Here is an 18,561-nt window from a genome sequence, read left to right on the forward strand (position 1 = left end):
CCGCACAAGCCATAAGCTTTAAAGCAAGTTCCTCATGCCTGTTTTTTTACTCTCGAATTTCGATAAATGAATTCTCTCCTTGAGCTCTAAAGGCTAAAGCCCCAATTCATAAAATACATTCCCTCCTCAATCACTACTCAATCATACCTACAACTGCAACCATCGCAACGCAGGTATGAAATACATTTACATACATACATAATCTGCAACATTAATTTTGATATTTGCTTTGTTTCAAGATTTCATCTTAAAATCTTATCTAAATCTTTACTGTGCATGGGTGTTACAAAAATTAAAATTTTGATTAGTTTATGTGCTTGTTGATTAAGATTAGCTGATACGCCTACTATGCTTAGTTAGTTAGTTTTGTAAAGATTACTCTTGTTGACAGGCTCGCTTTGTTTCTGGGAAAATGTTTTAATGATATTTCGGGGTTTTGTTTACATTCCTAATTTTGTTCTTCTTCAGCGGACCGGCTTTTTGATTTTATTTCCTTGCTGTTATTGTGGTACTTTAATTTAGGGGAGTGTGTGCTTCAGACGAGGAAAATGAAAAATGTTATGATCTTTAGCTCAAATGACTTCCCTGTTATAATGACATGAAAACATTGTCCAAATTCTGAACATTTCCTCACCTTTGTTTACAATTTTTTTTTAAGGATAGTCAAATGGGGTTATATAGTTGTTGTCCAAGAAAACATTTTCTCAGAAATTATTTTTTGGAAAAATAGTTTTCGAGGAGTAGTTTGAAGTTTCCCGCTATATAACTAGCAAAGTCTTTGCCGACAAATTTGGGGTCTCAAATTTGATACTTTTAAGTCAATCGACTACTGACTGTTTTTTTCTCCAGTTGCGGATTCTTTTGCCTGCTATTGCAGTGATAATTTTTCAATTATCTTGTATTTAGCATAAATGTTATCATCTCCCGGTCTCCCCATGCCCTTCCCTAAGAGCGGTTACTCTGACTATATTTGGTTTGGAAGACATTAACCTAAAACTGTGCAAGTAATAGTTGTGTCTTTAATCAGATGTTGTAGCAAAATCTTAGGTTTTCTAGCATTTTTTTTTTGTTGCTAAATGTTTTCTAGCATTTTGATTGTGTTGTTCAAACTATGTGCTATGTGAGCAATATAATTGCTAACAAATGATGCTGAATACTTTTTGTTAATAATATACTTTTTTTTTGGTCTGGGTTAATGATATACTTTTTATTTAAACCCTCATCTCTAGAAACATGGCTACGGATTCTAAAATAAGGCGACTTGATTGCGGAGCCGACAGAATCAGCAGCTTGCCAAGAAACTTAATAGAGGCTATTTTAAGACACTTGCCGGTTCACGATGTAGCAAGAACAAGTATCCTTTCGAGAAATTGGAGGAATATATGGGGAACGTACCCAAAGCTGATTTTTGATGACAAGTTTTTCTCAAAATTGGTTTCCAAGGAAGATAAAGAAGCTCCACTATTTAAAGCTGTACGAGTTGTTAATCAAATTCTTCTACTGCACGGTGGCCCGATTTTGACGTTCTATCTCATAATTCCTCCAGATCTGCCTCTTCATGAATGGCTAGATACAGATTTTTGGATTAAAAACATATCAAATAACGGGGTTAGGGAATTCGGACTTTGTAATACTCAAGATATTCCCTACACAATGCCCTCTTATTTGTTTTCCTGTTTTGAGTTGAATCATTTGACTCTCGCATCCTGCATTCTGGAACCACCTCCTAGATTTGGAGGCTTCTCCAATCTAGAAAGTGTTAGGCTCATGGATGTCATAATTACTGCTGATATTTCATTCGGTCCTAAACTTGAACAATTGGTCTTGGAAAGTTGCATTGGGATTAAACATCTAGGAAGCCTATTTGAAAATCATAGCAATCTTAGTAGATTGATCATTGAGAGGGGAGACATTGATTGGAAATTGTTTGAAAGCACCCAAAAGTCATATCTTGTCTCTCTCATGTTAAAAAGAGTGACAAATCCCATAGAGAAAATTGTCAACTTAGAGAAGTTTGTTGCCAGTATGCCTAGAATAAATAAGCTGGTTGTTGATGATTGTTTCCTCAAGGTAAAGTGAAATCTTGCAAGTTGCAACTTTGTTTGATTAGTATTGCCATTCACAAATTTGGTCAGCAGTACATATCATCCTGTCCATTGTGTTTCATATTTTAATTTATTTTTTATCCATCATATATGTATATGTACAGTCTTTGGAGCCAGGTGTAGCTATACCAAAGATGCTTACAACAACAATGGAGAACATAAAACGTCTGTGCTTTTCTGGTGTTGGATTTCATGATTTGGTCCAGATTAAGTATGTTCTTTGCTTAATCAGAAGTTCGCCCAACCTGCAACATCTTTTATTAGGACCGGTAAGAACTGAAGTTCAAGCTGTCTGAATATAAATGCTACTGTGATATTTATGAATATATATATATATATACATATATTTAATGACATAGACCTAGCAACATTTTGAAAAGTTCATAGAATATTATTGCAGTAATACATGACAGACCAAGTGAACTGATTTATGATAGAAAAAAGTAATTCATAAAAAACAATACGAAATTGGTGAAACTTAAAGCGGAATTGAATTTTTGCCCTATGCTACAGAAAGACTACTGTTGAAACTCAAGTTTGAAACTCAAGTATTACTGCAAGCAACTAAAATTTGGAAGTGCAGACTAATAGTCGCATGAAATTACATGGAAAGAAGATGAGTGTCCCTTACTATGTCTGCCTATGACTCCCCTAGTCCCCTGCATGTAAGAGCTAACAGTGTTAATTAAATGACAATTTAATAAATGGACTGCCTTGTGCTATAATATTGTAGCATGGAATTATTTGAGATATTACTTTTCTTACTTTTTATGCAGCTCAGAAATTCAACTATGCGAAAAGTCATTTCATCAACATTTTCATGATGCCATCTTTAAATAATCTTGATAAATTTTTTGTTTTGGAAGAATATATGATAGTAGACATCTCAATCCATACTTCTATCTTTTGATAGTTCTCAACAGATAAAGTAAATTTACATAAAATAGGGCTGATCATCAAACCGCAAAAATCGCAAAAACCGCCCGCACCGCACCAAACCACACCGCGAGACGTGGTTTTTAAATTTTGTGGTGCGATTGCGGTTTAAAATTTTTTCAAACCGTAAGGTGCGGTGCGGATTGCGGTTTTGATTTTACAAAATGCGGTTAAAATGCACCGCACCACATTTAATATATTATATAAAAAAAATATATACTAATTATTTATATTATAGACATATGTATTAATTTCTCAACTAGACACTACCTATCAAGCTCATGTCTAAATCAGACGCACATTACTCAACCCTACCTCTGCCAAGACATTTTACATTTTGTTAACCATGTTTATATTGTACAATACATTCAAGCAGAAGGCCAGTGCCTCTGATCTGTTGTCTGGTGCCTCTGGTATGATTGTGTACTTATTCGGTGTCTACAAATTTGCTTATATGCAGTAGTTCAAATTATGTTAATTCATGATTTAATTTTAATTTTTAACTTTTATATTTCATTTTCTCCAAAAAATATTTGATTATTAATAAATTTTAAAAAACTATTTGAATGTATAAACCGCATAAACCGCACCGCAACCGCACCGCATTTTTATGGTGCGGTTTACGTGGTTTTAACTCTTTGCGGTGCGGTTTGAGAAATTGACAAAACCGTACACGCGGTTTGGTTTGCGGTTTTAGCCAAAAACCGCACCGCCCGCACCGCGATCACCCCTAACATAAAACGTTAAGCTATACATGCACACTCTAATTGTGACTCTATTTGTTACCCTTATATTTTGTTCACTTGTACTAAGAATCTGAAATTGTATATAATATGCTCCTATAAATATCGAGTTACTTGCGCTCCAGATATTTTTATTGCAAGTAAAGGAGTACATATTTTTATTGCAAAGGAGTACATTCTATTCCTTACGGTTGGTATTCCCTCTTATCTATTATTTTAAACTGCTTATAGTCTTATTTTGACTTTTGTTAAAGGTATTTTCCTCCACTTCATTCTCTTTTAATCTATACTCACAGTATTTACTATATAATTTCTCTCTAATGCTCACATTATATCTGAATTTTCTTGTGTTGTTTTTTTAGATCATACCCGGTCCTAGTTTAATCCACGATAAAACCTGCTAAATAATTAGGGATGGCAACAGGTTGGATCGGATTGGGTTTTTCAATAATTAAATTCAAATATGAATATTTTGACAAGACTCGAACCCGACCTAGACTCAGACCTGGGTTATGCAGGCCAGAGAGAAGACTATATATATATATATATATATATATATATATATATATATATATATATATATATATATATATATGGGCTTACTCCCTTACAAAATCACTTGAACTAGAAACTAGAAACCAATGATCGTAACAGTTATATTTAGTGATTATTCAGTTTTATCCCAGCCTCAGCCCCAACTCCCGCCCTCTGTTTCCTTTGATCACTGCCATCATCTCCGATTACCACTATTAATTTCGACTTCCAATTGCTGCTGATATACTGCAAATAGTGGGGCATAAATTGATATGTTAAAATAAATATTATAAATATATAGATAGAGAGAGGTGGGGAAGAGAGAATTGCGGAGAAGATGATTGGAGAGTGATGAGGTTGTCATAGATATGACCTTGAAGAAACTCGCCGGATAAGATCGAAGAAAGGGAAGGTGATGGAAAGGAAGGAGGCTGGGGCTGGAGTGTGGCGCAGTTGTGGTTGCAGCATGACATCGAGGTGGCAGTAGTGATGGTTGCAACGTGGTATGGGTGGGTAGCTGGTTGCAGCGAGGAGTGAGGGTGTGGATTGTGCTGGTAGCGTGGGCTGAGGGGGTAAAATAGTTTTAATTAATTAGGGATTATATTCAAATAATTAATGATTGTTTTTAGTTTTTAGGCTTATATTGGTTTGTATTTGATCATTTTCCTGTATATAAATAGATTAATATAAATCATAAAAAATGTATCGTCTACCTACCTTATAATGCACATTAAAATGCATCATTTCAATAACACTGTACTACTAGTTTGTCGACAGATCTATATTTGCTTCATTGGAAGGATACATGAATCATTGAACTTGTTGTATGTTGTAGATTGCATGATTTGCGTGACTACGTTATTTAATGTTACCATTTGGTATTATTGCATCAATAGAAAAAATATACTAAATTTGTGTTTTATGATATGCAAGATCAGCACCGTGGACTATGTAAATAAATAGTTTTTTTTTGGGAGGGGGCGTGTCAAGTCAATTATAGATGCCACATTATGAGAAACGTGACGCATGTTATATATTTATGACCCATGTTGGCAGTTTATATGTTCTTGATTTGGCACCAGTACTAGTAGTAGCTGTAGCTTAATTAAATATGATTACCAGGAGGAGTTGTACATTCCTGTTTGACTGTATATATTCTAATTTATTGTTTCAACACAAGTCATATTCGTAGATGATTAAACCAACTGGACCGCTTAAATTGCTTGCACTACATCACATAGATATTTGTTTGATAGGCAGCTGTTTCGCTATAAATATCTACAGTATTTTACTTGGCACTCTGATTGCGTAGATATACCTTTGTATTGCTGCAATACATTGTGCACCAACAAAATTATTTAGAATTTTGATGTTTATGAGTGCTTATACTCTTATATAACCTTGTATGTAGGATCCAACAGATAAAAGAAAGGATGGTTTGGACTTGGGGGCAGTTAGCAAGGACTCTGTGAAATCAGTTGAAAAGTATTTGCACTTGCCCATTAAGGACATGATTCTGGACAAACTTGAAACTGTGGGCATAAGAGATTTTGTTGGTTCGAGGGCCGAGCTTCGCTTCATAAAGCTTTTGCTTGTATCTTCCCCGTCCCTTCAAACCATGAGGCTTTGGTACAGTGATGATTGCAAAGAAGAGGCGAGGTCTCGGATTTCACGAGAGTTGCTCCAGTACAATAGATGCGCATCAACAACTGTAAAATTAATAATGCAATAGTCAAATTAGTTACTTGCCTTTCTAAATCATCTCTCTCAGACAAATTGCACAGGATGTTTACTTTATTATTCAATTCTATTTCCTTTTATGGTCATTTAATTTTTCAGCTAAATGTTTAGGGAATTCGGACTTTTAAGTACTCAAAACATTCTCTACAGAATGTCCACTTATTTGTTTTCCTGTGGGGAGTTAAATGATTTGACTCTCTCGCTTACTGCATTCTGAAACCACCTCTAAAATTTGGAGGCTTCTCCGATCTAAAAATTTTTAGGCCTATGGATGTCATAATTACTGCTGACATATTATCGGGGCCTAAACTCGAACAATTGTTTATGCAGCTTTGCATTGGGATCAAACATTTGGGATGCATATTTTCAAAATCATAGCAATCTTAGTAAATTGATGATTGAAAGTGGAGAAATCGATTGGAAATTGTTTGAATGCGCCCAAAAGGAGCATCTCGTTAGTCTCACGTTGAAAGGAGTGACCAACCCCAGAGAGAAAATCGCCAATTTAGAGAAGTTTGCTGGCATTATGCCTAGAACGAGTAATCTGCTTGTTGATGATTTTCCTCAAGGTGAAGTGAAAACTTTTCTATACTGCTAAGTAGTGGAGTTTATAAGCTTTCCTTATATTTTAGCTTGTGGGCATTAGATTTATCTGTAACAGACCAACTTCATTAAGTTATCTCTGTTTTTATTCTTTTTTTATTTCTTCAATTTACATTACTGTCTAATACTATTATTTAGATGAAGACACTGAGCCTAAGATAATCAGGATAGCATCATACCAGCAGAAAGTACCTTGGGTTCGACAGTGGTTTCGTTTGAAAAGGTCGACAGACTGTGAATCACTGTGAAATTAGTTGAGAAGTGTAATTTGATTGCATAAATACACCTCTTTATTGCTATACTATATTTTTGCATCAACTATATGTTTGTTAAAGCTTAGAAATTACTGAATACTCTCTTATATAACCTTGTATGTAGGATCCTAAATGAAGTAGCAGGGATGATTTGAACTTGGGGGCACAGAGAGAGGACTCTGTGAAATTAGTTGAGAAGTGTTCGCAAATGCCAATCAAGGACATGATTCTGGACATAGACAGGGTGATTGGTTCAAGGCCTGAACTTCGCTTCATAAAGCTTATGCTCGTATCTTCCCCATCGGTTTAAATCTTGAATTTTGGGGACAGCACCACAACTGATGAAGAGGTGAGGTCGAGGATTTCACTGAAATGGTTTCAGTTCTTTAGATGTGCATCAACAACTGTAGAACTAATAATGTAAAACGCAGTTAGCTACTAGTTGTAGCAGGGAACACCTGTCTTTGAGATCATCATCTCCTCAATGACATTGTGCTCTTGCAGGTTTTGCACTCTAATTTATCTCTTGAATATTAAATCAAGTCTCTACCTTCTTTTTCTCATTTATATGGCTTATTTGTCTACAATTTCTTTCTGATATTATTTTCTTGTTTTTCACCTTCGGTTCGATCTTATATGGTTCGCTTTCGGTTTGGTTTTTTCCTGAGCCCCAGGTCACATAATTGAAACATTGTTCTATGCTCAAGCTTGGCATTCTTAACAACTTCAAAACTTTAAATTAGCCTCTCTCTTTTTCTTATTTAGTAGGCCAGTTGAGTTGTTCTTGTACATTTTAATCTTTATATTAAACTTTCATCAATGCCAAATGATTAGAAAAATATATTTTAATCAACTTGTATATACAAGAACTGCATAGGAATATACATTGCAGGTAGAAATATCATACCTGAATAATATAATATAGAAGCACAGATATAGAACTGCAAACCGAAAGCACAATCCATAAAAATAAATAAATCACACAAGTGCAAAACCAGAATACAAATCTATACCACATTGTTATCAAACCCTCTCATCTCCATTCCAACTAACCTTCATTTTAGGTCCAGTTGGTCCAACTTCACCCAGCATTTCATTAGGCAAACTCTTAACAACACTCTCAAATGATCCCCTCAGCCTCTGTGGCAACTTTTTCTTCACTTTTTCAACCTCAGCTGCAAAGTCATAGCTGATTCTTGCACCCCATTCTCTACAGTAGTTCAGCCATGGGGGCTCGACGATTGACAAGTGCTCACCTGAAACAATCACAAATTTCTCTCCAGTGTCCATTACATTGGAACTTTTTCCAGTGTCGTTTCTTATTCCTATTGCTCCAGTCCCTTGTAAAACAACTCCTGGCTTAGGATATAGGGCATGACCGTGCAATGAAGAATAGACTACGGGCTTATTGCCATTTTCATACTCAAGTTCGGAAGCACTAACCCACATTCCTTTAGCATGTGTTGATAAGTAGACACTTCTCAGCTCACCAGTAAAATTACTTATCCGCAATGTCACATGTTCCCAGTCGCCTTCGTGTTGTCCTATTTTACCCAAGGAAACGTTGAGAGCCCCGATTTTAAGCCTTGCTGGTCCATTGAAAGGGTAAAAAATCCACAATGCTATATCAGTGAAGGTTCCTCCTAACATAGGCTTGACATTCACATATGACTCAGCACTAGCCAGATTTCCTTTCTTGAAATTTTCATCTTCTGGTTGGCATAACCAGTGAACTCCATCATTCGTACCTCCTTGAGGAAGATTCGAGCCATGGGGATGCTCAACACGACATGAGGTCGTTTCTTCACCCTTTGTATACAATAATGCCCCATTCTCGAAGAACCAACAAAGTGAAGAGGGAAGGTACTCTTCATCAGGATGGAAATACACCAATGGAGAGTAACATTTTATCAGGGCATGAATCTGGTCTAGATTAGGCATGGCTGATAAAATAGGTTGAACATTTTTCAAACAATTCAACAACTTCGCTTCCCCACTATTCTGGACTAAAAATGAACCTATTGGCACACCTACAGCTTGAGGACCCCTATGAGCCGGTTTTGAACCATATAAATTCAATCCATCAGGATCAACCTCCTTCTCTAAACCCCAAATCCACGAGTCAATCTCACTCTCCTCCGTAAAATCAGCCCTCACACACCGGATTTTATCAACAGATGGCTTCTCCGATGAAGTGGTAACAACATGGCCAACTGATCTATACCCCTCGGGTGGCATTGGAAGCCATATATACCCATTATCACCTAGCTTATTCTTTTTAGTCTCACTAGTCCATACAAGTGTATAATCAACTGGCTTCTCCAAAATCTTAGTACTACTTTCAGATTCATCACTACTGACATCTTTAGCTACAAGAACCCATCCAAACAGTGGCTTGTTGTTAGATTGACTATAACTTGTAAGCATAAAAAACCCTTCTGGGATTGAAGATGGTTCATAAAATGTGGCACCAAGATCATCTGGGCCACCTTCTAATGTACACCAAATCTTATTAAAACTCGTAACTTGACACACTTGTAATCCCCCTAGATCAATAATCCCACTCGCAAAACCATCACCTATACAAACATTTACAAAATTCAAGGTCAACACATGATCGCATACAAATCATGATCCTTTAGTCTCCAGAATTATGATAACTAGTCTTGCAATAGTAAATTCTGGTTAGGCCACTGAACAAAGGTACACTGGTATTTCATTTTAAAAACAATCCAATGATCAAGCCTTAAAAATGATACATTCGATACATAACATCATAATTGACATAAATAAATGAAAAAACAGTAAGATTTAGAGAAAAAGATTACCTGGAGGCCAAGTGGGAAGTGGATGAGGGAGTTTGAAGATGGTCTCTACAGGCAAAGGCTTGGAGGACCTGGTGAAGAAGCTGCGGAATTTTTTCATTTTCGAGATTGATCAAATAAAAAGAAGGTTTAGAATAAAGGTGGTCTGGAACACGAGAAGTGGGAGACCAATGTTTGTGGATGTGTCGGCAATATATGTAGTTTTATATGGAGTTGTTGAACGGAAATTTAAAGAAGAAAAAAGAAAGCGAAACATAAAGATTAGGCTAGGCTGGCTTTTAATCATTGGATGCGTCCAGTGCGTGTCTCCGAGTCCAACCCAGCTGGTATATAAAATTCTCTACCGAAGATTTTTGGTACTGACTTTTTAAAAATTTAGGATTGTTTAGAGTGACGACGGAATAAGTATATATATTGAGAAATGTTGATATTAAAATAATTTATATTAAAATGTAATAGAGTGAATATTATAAAATAATAATTAGATGTTTGAGTTTAATATTTTGGTAATGAGACTTGAAGAAACAATTTTCTGTTTTAAAAATAAATGAGTGAAAATAATAAGAATGTGCCACATATATTTTAAGAATATATAGATATTGTTGGAAAAGATGAGTATGATATACAATTCGTATGTTATACTAGTAATTCGGATATCGTATAGACTTAAATCACTTGACTTCTGTTGGGTTATAAACCTCTTGGCCCAATTTACTAAGGCCCAAAGCAGGTCCGGCCCACTATTTGAATTCCATCCACGCTCCTAGTCTGCAACGGTCGAAGGGCGGAGATCCCGCCTCATTAACACACCATTACCTCCCTCCCGCATCGGACGGGAACGTTACAAAGCTCAGGTTCATTCCCCCCCCCCCCCTATATAAAGGAGGTAAATCAAGGGTAAAATATATTCACATTCATACATACACTTTTACATACACGCTTGCAGTTCTCTAAACCCTTCTTGAGCCTCTAACTTATTCTCACGCCGGAGGTGAATCGGGGGGACAATCCCTCGCATTCTTCTCTGTTTCAGGTCGTATTCAGGCTTTTGCATCCGGCAGAACTTTGGCTCCAACATTGGCGCCGTCTGTGGGAACTGCAAGTAGAATCTCTTGTAAAACAACACCATGACAAACACAACCGAACAAACCACTGGAAACACCTCCAACCCAAACCCCGGTTTTGACTTTGGCAACAGTCCCGAAGGGCTGTTGCCCACCCCCGAAGAGCAACAGCAGATGCTGTTAAAATGGCGAGAAGAGCAGGCTGCTAAAGCCCAATCTTCCAAGACCAAAGAGCAAGAAGCTGCCCGATTAGCCAAGAAGAGGGAAGCCGATGAACTGCGGCTGAAGGCCCTCCAGCTACAAAGGGAGGAAATTGAGCTCCAGGAGAGAGCCCTCCGAGAGGCCCTGGAGGCCGAAGGAGACCGAGCGCCAGAAGGCGAAGGAAAGAAGAAGAGGGGTCGGGAAGACCAAGACGGGTCTTCGGACTCCGAGTCGCACTCCCGAGGGCCTCGTCACAGGCATGTCACACCCTCAGGTTCCGAAGGGGAAGAAGGCCCCCACGTTAGGGACCGACTCCGCCGAATGGAGAAGGCCATGTTTGGGGACAAGACGTTGACCCATGAGCCAGTGATAGTCGAAGAGATCGAGCAATATCGGCCGCCCCCAGGGACACAGTTCCCGAAGATGAATGAATTTAATGGGAAGGGCGACCCGATCGATCATTGCGACAAGTACGAGTCCTTGATGACCGGAATGGGGCATTGCGACATCATGCTATGCAAGATGTTCAAGACCTACCTAAAGGGATCCGCTACGCTGTGGTACCGATCCCTGCGGCCAAGGTCGGTCAGTTCTTATGACCAGTTGAAACGCAAGTTTTTGAGGCACTACTCCCACTTGTGCCGAAGAGAGAAGGATACAGAAGCCCTTATTCATTGCCGACAGAGACCTAATGAGGAGTTAGGCGATTACTTGGCTAGGTTCAAGGAAGAAGCTGGGATGGTCACTAACCTGGATAAGGTGAAGGCTGCAGGGTTCCTGACGGCTGGTCTGGATCCGGTGAAGGGTAAGAAGCTCCGATCATCTTTGTACGATATACCCCCCAAGTCGCTGAATGACATCTATTTGCAGGGAGAAAGCATCAGAAGGAAGATGGAGTCCACAAGAGCGACCGGAAAGATGATCGGTACAGTTCCCGTTCGGATGGCAAGGGAAAAAGAAATGATGGCTACCGAGGCAGAAGAGATGAAAGGGATGAGAAGCTGGATAGAGGGGCCGAACGAAGGAGAGATAGAGACAGCACTGTGTTCACTCCTCTAAATACATCTGTCTCCAAGATTCTGAACGAGATTAAGGGGAAACCAGGATTCGTTCGGCCACCGAAGATGAAAATCCCAGATTACAAGAAAAACTCAGATAAGTATTGCGACTATCATCGGGACAACGGGCATAATACCGATGAATGCTACCACCTGAAGAAGTTAATAGAAAGGATGGTCAAGGCTGGTGATTTGAACCAGTATGTTAAGGATCTGAGGGATCGGTTGGGTCCCAAAGAAGATAAAGGGAAGGCGCCTGAAGAAGGTGAGAGGTACAGAGGTGAGGTCCGAACGATTTTTGGGGGAACAATTCTGGACCGAAGTAGCAAGACAGCCAAGAAGAAGTACGCCCGACAGGTCTACAACCTTTATAGCATCAACTCCACCAAACAGTCGTATCCTATAATGTTCTCACAAGAAGACTATAAGGATGTTATGCTGCCGCACGAGGATCCGTTGGTCATTAATCCCGTGATCGGTCAAAATAAGATCTGGAAGGTCCTGGTTGATGGGGGAAGTTCTGTTAACGTCCTCTAGTACAACACCTACCAGAAAATGAACCTAGAAGGCAAGCAGATCGATACCTGCTATGAGGCACCTCTCTATGGGTTCGGCAATCGGCCCGTCCCGATCGAAGGTACGATCCACTTGCCCTTGTTGCTCGGTAAATCCCCTTATACTGTAGAAAAACAGGTCAAGTTCTATGTGGTCCGAGTCGAGAGTCCTTTCAATGCCATCTTGGGGAGACCTGTTCTCACTGCTTTCGAAGCCATTGCCTCTATTCCCCACCTCAAGTTGAAGTTCCCGACCGAGAAGGGAGTGGGAGAGATGAGAGGTGATCAGAAGGCTGCTAGGATCATTATGCTGGAAGACTTGGAGAAGGACAAGGATCTAGGCGGCGCCGAAGGAAGCAAACGGCGCCGAACCGAGGATGGTCCTGGGGGCAGCGGCCATGCCCTACATATTGAGTTGGAGAAGTTTGGAAGTGATCTCTCAAACCCGATAGCCGAACCAGGCACTGAGACCGAAGAGGTGGAATTATATGCAGGGTGCTCGGGAAAAATGGTTCGGATCGGTAAAGATATGGAACCAGGGCTGAAGGAAAAGGTGATTGATGTGGTCCGTCGGTACCATGATGTTTTTGCCTGGGGGCCCGAAGATATGCCCGGCTTGGATGAATCGATCGCCCGGCACAGGCTAAATGTCCATCCACAGGCTGTGCCCGTTAAGCAGAAAAAGAGGAACTTCGCTATGGAAAGGCAGAAGGTGATTGAGGCCGAAGTGGAGAAGTTACTGGAGGCCAAGTTTATTGAAGAAATTGAGTATCCCGAATGGCTGGCAAATGTGGTGGTGGTCAAGAAGTCAAACAACAAATGGAGAATGTGTGTCGATTATACCGACCTCAACAAAAATTGCCCGAAGGATCATTACCCTCTGCCGAACATCGATCAGCTGATAGATGCCACCTCTGGCTATCAAATACTCAGCTTTTTGGATGCGTTTTCAGGCTATCATCAGATCGCCATGGATGCCAAGGATATTCCTAAGACAGCATTCATCACCCCGAAGGGAACCTATGCTTACATCAAGATGCCCTTCGGTCTGAAAAATGCGGGGGCCACTTTTCAAAGGATGGTGAACAAAGTCTTCGCCGATCAGATAGGCCGAAACATGGAATGCTACGTCGATGATATGATAGTAAAGTCCTTGTTTCAAGATCACGCCGATGACCTCAAGGAATGCTTTGAGACCCTAAGACGGAACAACATGAAGATCAACCCCGCCAAATGCACCTTCGGGGTTTGTAGTGGCAAGTTCCTAGGGTATATGGTCAGTGCAAGAGGGATCGAAGCGAATCCTGAGAAGATAAAGGCAGTATTAGAAATGGAAGCCCCGAAGACCATCCGGGACATTCAGAAGCTAACTGGGCGACTGGCAGCCCTCCGAAGGTTCATCTCTCGGTCGGCGGAAAAAGCGCTCCCGTTCTTTGAAGTTTTAAAGGGAGCCAAGAATTTTGAGTGGGGGCCGAACTGCATAAAGGCCTTCGAAGAAATAAAGGAATATCTGGTTAAAGCCCCTCTATTGCTGAGGCCCGATCCGAAGGAGACCCTCCAGCTGTACTTGGCAGTAAGTGACCGAACCCTTGGTGAGGTCTTAGTGAAGGAGCACGAGAAGAACCAACATCCGGTCTTCTATGTGTCTCATATGCTGAGGGATGCCGAAACCCGATACCCGAATGCCGAGAAGTTCGCATATGGGCTGGTCATGGCCTCCCGAAAATTGCGACACTATTTCCAAGGGCGAACGATACAAGTGGTCACCGACCAACCTTTGAAGAAAATCCTCAGCCGACCGGAGGCTTCGGGCAGAGTCGTCGCCTAGTCTGTAGAATTGGGGGAATACGACTTAGAGTACGTTCCCCGAACAGCCATTAAAGCCCAAGCCTTGGTTGACTTCATGGTGGAGTGCATTTTTTCCGGGCCGAAGGACTTAGAGCCGAAGGAACAGCTCATCCGGGCTCTAGGAAAGTGGAAGTTGTTTGTAGATGGATCGGTGGCCGGGTCAAAATGTGGGGCTGAATTGATTCTTTCTAGTCCCGATGGATTTGAGATTTGTCAGGCCATCCGATTCACTTTCCTTTTGACCAACAATGAGGCCGAATACGAAGCCCTCCTGGCAGGGATGGGTCTAGCAAAAAATCTAGAAGTAAGGCATTTGAGGGCTTTCAGTGACTCCATGCTGGTCGTCAAGCACTTTTTCGGGGAATATGAACAGAAAGAGCCCCGAACGAAGGCTTACGCCGCTAAGGTACGGGAACAAACTTAGTCCTTTGAAACATTCGAATTAAGCGCCATCGGTCGGGAGGACAATGGCTGTGCTGATGCTCTCTCCCGCTTAGCCTCGGCCGAAACACAAAATTTGACGGGGTCCATCTACTTGACGGAGGTGAAAAGGCCTTCGGTCGACAAGAAAGCTTGCCACCTGATTCATCAAGGCATAAATTGGATGACCCTCATCAGAACCTATTTAGAGAAGGGGTTCTTGCCCTTAGAGAAGAAAGAAGCCCAAAAGATAAAATACCGAGCAGCTAGCTACACACTGATCGGGGGCCGACTCTTTAGGCGATCAGTCTCTCAGCCCCTGCTCCGATGCTTGGATCCAGAGGAACAGCTTCTAGCCCTGGAGACAGTTCACGAAGGAATCTGTGGCGAACACCTGGCCGGCCGATCCCTAGCCCTAAAGATACTCCGACAGGGTTTCTTCTGGCCGACCCTTAGGGAAGATGCAGCTATCTATTCAAAGAAATGCCGACAGTGTCAAATCCACAGCAATGTTCCGAAGCAACCCCCAGAAGAAATGACCTCGGTCCTCAGCCCAATACCATTCTCCATGTGGGCCATCGACATAGTGGGAATCCTACCGACCAGCACCCGGCAAGCCAAATACTGCATAGTGGCCATTGACTACATGACAAAGTGGGTCGAAGCCCGACCACTCTCAGCTATCACCGAACAGGCCGCCAAGAAATTCTTCCTAGAACAAATAATTGTGAGGTTCGGCATACCGATGGTGTGTGTATCCGATAATGGCACTCAGTTTGTTGGAAGGAAGTTCAAAGAATTCTTGGCCAGCTTCGGCATTCAACAAAGGTTCAGCTCGGTCGGTCATCCCCAAGGAAACGGGGCGATCGAGGCAGCTAACAAGATCATCTTTCACGGAATCAAGAAGCGCCTTGGAGAAGCTAAGGGACTGTGGGCCGAAGAGCTCCCTTGGGTCCTGTGGGCATACCGAACCACTCCTCGCTCTTCGACAGGAGAAACGCCGTTTCGGTTAGCTTATGGGACCGACTCGCTTATTCCAGTTGAGGTTGGCCTGGAATCTTACCGAACCCAGGTCTTCAATCCCGATACCAATGAATATGGCCTCCGAGGCAACCTAGATCTCCTAGAAGAAGAAAGAGAAGCCGCCCATCAGAGGAACGTCCGATACCAACAGCAAGCATCTCAATATTATGATTCGGGTATCCGAAAGCGTTCCTTCAGAGTTGGGGACATGGTTCTCCGGGATCTGGCAACTTCTATGCCAACAAAGCAAGGCAAGCTTATGCCGAACTGGGAAGGACCTTACACTATTGTCGAGATCGTTCGGCCGGGAACCTACAAACTAGCAGCTTCGGATGGGAGCCCCATTAAGAATACTTGGCACGCTTCCCAACTCCGGAAATACTATCAGTAAGGCTTCCCGCCCGAACACTTCACTTTCCTTTTTAAAGTTCCAGTTGTGTAATTACTTCTCTTATGATGAATAAAAGTTCCTATTTCAAATTTTGGATAGTTGTAGCTTGTTTAACACTCCGTTCGGTCCCATAACTCGGGGCAACCTGATCAAGATACGGGACCGAAGGGGATGCCCGAAATTAACCTAAATATTTGCACGATTGTTTCTATCTCTAATGGGGCCGATCGAATTCCTGGCTTAAAAGATAATAACAATCTCCAAATATTGGGGGAATCGATGGTACCGAAGCCAGTTTTAGGCTAAAGATGTACACTTGTAGAAAATTTTTATTTGACATGTATCGAGACCCTTCGGTCGGAGACATACATCAGTCTGAGACATACGAAAATGCTAAAATTGTACCGAAACAGAATGGTTTAAGACGTACATAAGAAAAATCCAAACTCGTGTAAAGGCCGACCGCTCGGCCGAAGAAATATGATGAAGTTTAAAACATGTATGGAGACAATTCAAAGTCGAAGACATACATTAAGCATTATTCTAATTATATCCAAGACATACATCGGGAGCAAAGACATGTATGGAGATAAACCAAGTATCAAAAGCAAGCCCAAAGGCGGAATTAAATAAAAGCCCGAAGGCAGAATATCTTTACAGAGCCCGAAGGCATATTGTTCGTACAAATAAAAGCCCGAAGGCCAACAAACTACTAAAAATAAACTACTCCGAATAATCGGAATCTGGATCGGATGTGACAACGATGGGGTCGTCCGGGTCCTCACGGCCGACTGGATCCGAAGCCCCTTCGTCAAGAAGAAGCTTGTGATCCAACCCCTCCTTGTGGGCCCGACGAACGGCCTCATCATAGCCAATGTCCAGAAACCGATCTTCGGTCTTCTCCAGAAGCTTCTTCGCTTTCTTCTCCTTCTTGCGGGCGGCTTTCAACGCCAAGTTGCGACGCTGAACCCTCCGAGTCAAGGTGTCAACTTGGCCCTTCAATCGGCCTTCGGACTCCCGAAGGTCCTTCAGGTCCTGATGGGCCGCATCCAACTCGGTCTTCAGGGACGCCAGGGTATCCTCAGCAAGATTAGCCCTGATAGTGAGGGCGTTGACCCCGGCCATCTGCTTCTGCATATCCTGGACCTTGTCGGTCACCGCCGCTGCCCAAGGAGAAGCCTGCACAAGATTGGACAAGTTAAAAGATGTATTCAGGGTTTATAAAACGAAAAGGTGAAGAACCAAGACACTTACCAAGGAGAGGAAGCACATCAGCTGCTCGCATGCCTGGAGAGCAGTGGCTGAATCATAAGTCCCTCGGTCGGCCGGAAGGACTTGTGATCGGCACAGATCGCCTGCAACATCCTTGATCCGATCCGGGGCCATGATCGCAATTGAATCAGTCGCCAGAACCGACCACTCCGGAACATACGGCCGGACTTCAGACGAGCCGTCTGGCCTCTTCCTCTTCCTGGAAGCCTCGGTGGCCGGAACCTCCACGACCTCGGAGGATTTCTCGGTCGCCCTATCCGCCCGACCAACCTCCGGAGTCTTCTCCCTAGCCACATCCGCCTGGACTATGGCACCAACTGTTGTTTCGCCCCGGGCCTTTGCTTCGGCCTCCTTCTTGGCCGCCATGGCCTTCGCCGTCTTCCGCTTTAGGGCTTCAGTCCGAGAAGACACTGCACAAGAAAACAAGTGTCAAAGCAATGCACAGATATAAACGAAACAGTCGAATAACAAAGGAAATGCCTAGGAGAAACAGGGAAACTACCGTCACTACCCCAAAGAGTAAAAAGCCACTCCTTCTCCCGGCTCGTCGATAGCAGGATCCGGTTCGGCTCCTTGACTTTGCTTAATTTCTCAAAGTCCTCTAGGTCCTTGCCGACCAGAAGGGGAGTGGTGATGATTGAGGGGTCGACCTCCCTCCACGTGGAAAACTTATGGATCGAGTGACCCCCTAGATAGAACCATCGTTCGTGGGTCCCTTTGTTGCTCGAATTGGTTTCACACCAATTCGGTCGGCCGGTCTTGCGGCCGATGGTGTAGAAGCCATTGCTCTTGGCATTTTTCTTGAAATCATGATGATTCCAGAAGAGGGCTGGCCGAGGGGACACGCCAGCCATCAGACACCGATGCTGGAAAACGTTGATGTACGTGAATCCGTTCGGGTCCAACTGGCCTAGGGCGATCCCCGTCTGCTTCAGGAGTTTCTTCAACAGGGGAAGCATAGGAAGCCGAAAGCCGCACTTGAAGGCATTC

General features: G+C 42.1%; 2 protein-coding genes across 2 annotated transcripts; one reads left to right on the top strand and one right to left on the bottom strand.

Moving 5' to 3' along the window:
• On the top strand, positions 1–6,144 carry LOC108201882 (F-box/FBD/LRR-repeat protein At1g13570). The gene is made up of 4 exons (XM_064084237.1): positions 1–173; positions 1,230–2,070; positions 2,210–2,374; positions 5,730–6,144. The coding sequence occupies exons 2-4, from the start codon at positions 1,234–1,236 to the stop codon at positions 6,048–6,050; spliced, it is 1,323 nt and encodes a 440-aa protein (XP_063940307.1). The 5' UTR covers positions 1–173; positions 1,230–1,233; the 3' UTR covers positions 6,051–6,144.
• A 1,653-nt stretch (positions 6,145–7,797) lies between these two features.
• Positions 7,798–10,039, bottom strand: LOC108192557 (hypothetical protein At1g04090). Its single transcript, XM_017372770.2, has 2 exons — positions 9,744–10,039; positions 7,798–9,494 (listed from the first exon to the last, which is right to left on the bottom strand). Exons 1-2 carry the CDS (start codon positions 9,838–9,840, stop codon positions 7,939–7,941), a joined length of 1,653 nt encoding a protein of 550 aa, XP_017228259.1. The 5' UTR covers positions 9,841–10,039; the 3' UTR covers positions 7,798–7,938.
• Positions 10,040–18,561: the final 8,522 nt, after the last annotated feature.

The sequence above is a fragment of the Daucus carota genome, chromosome 9, assembly GCF_001625215.2.
Source record: "Daucus carota subsp. sativus chromosome 9, DH1 v3.0, whole genome shotgun sequence".
NCBI classification, from domain to species: Eukaryota; Viridiplantae; Streptophyta; class Magnoliopsida; order Apiales; family Apiaceae; genus Daucus; species Daucus carota.

What these genes read in the sequence shown, in the direction of transcription:
- LOC108192557 (XM_017372770.2), bottom strand. Translation starts at nt 9,840, where the DNA reads ATGAAAAAATTCCGCAGCTTCTTCACCAGGTCCTCCAAGCCTTTGCCT. An exon ending in ACTTCCCACTTGGCCTCCAG is followed by an intron (nt 9,495 to 9,743) that starts GTAATCTTTTTC and finishes ATGTTTGTATAG; the next exon opens with GTGATGGTTTTGCGAGTGGG.
- LOC108201882 (XM_064084237.1), top strand. Translation starts at nt 1,234, where the DNA reads ATGGCTACGGATTCTAAAATAAGGCGACTTGATTGCGGAGCCGACAGA. An exon ending in TTGATGATTGTTTCCTCAAG is followed by an intron (nt 2,071 to 2,209) that starts GTAAAGTGAAAT and finishes GTATATGTACAG; the next exon opens with TCTTTGGAGCCAGGTGTAGC. An exon ending in AACATCTTTTATTAGGACCG is followed by an intron (nt 2,375 to 5,729) that starts GTAAGAACTGAA and finishes CCTTGTATGTAG; the next exon opens with GATCCAACAGATAAAAGAAA.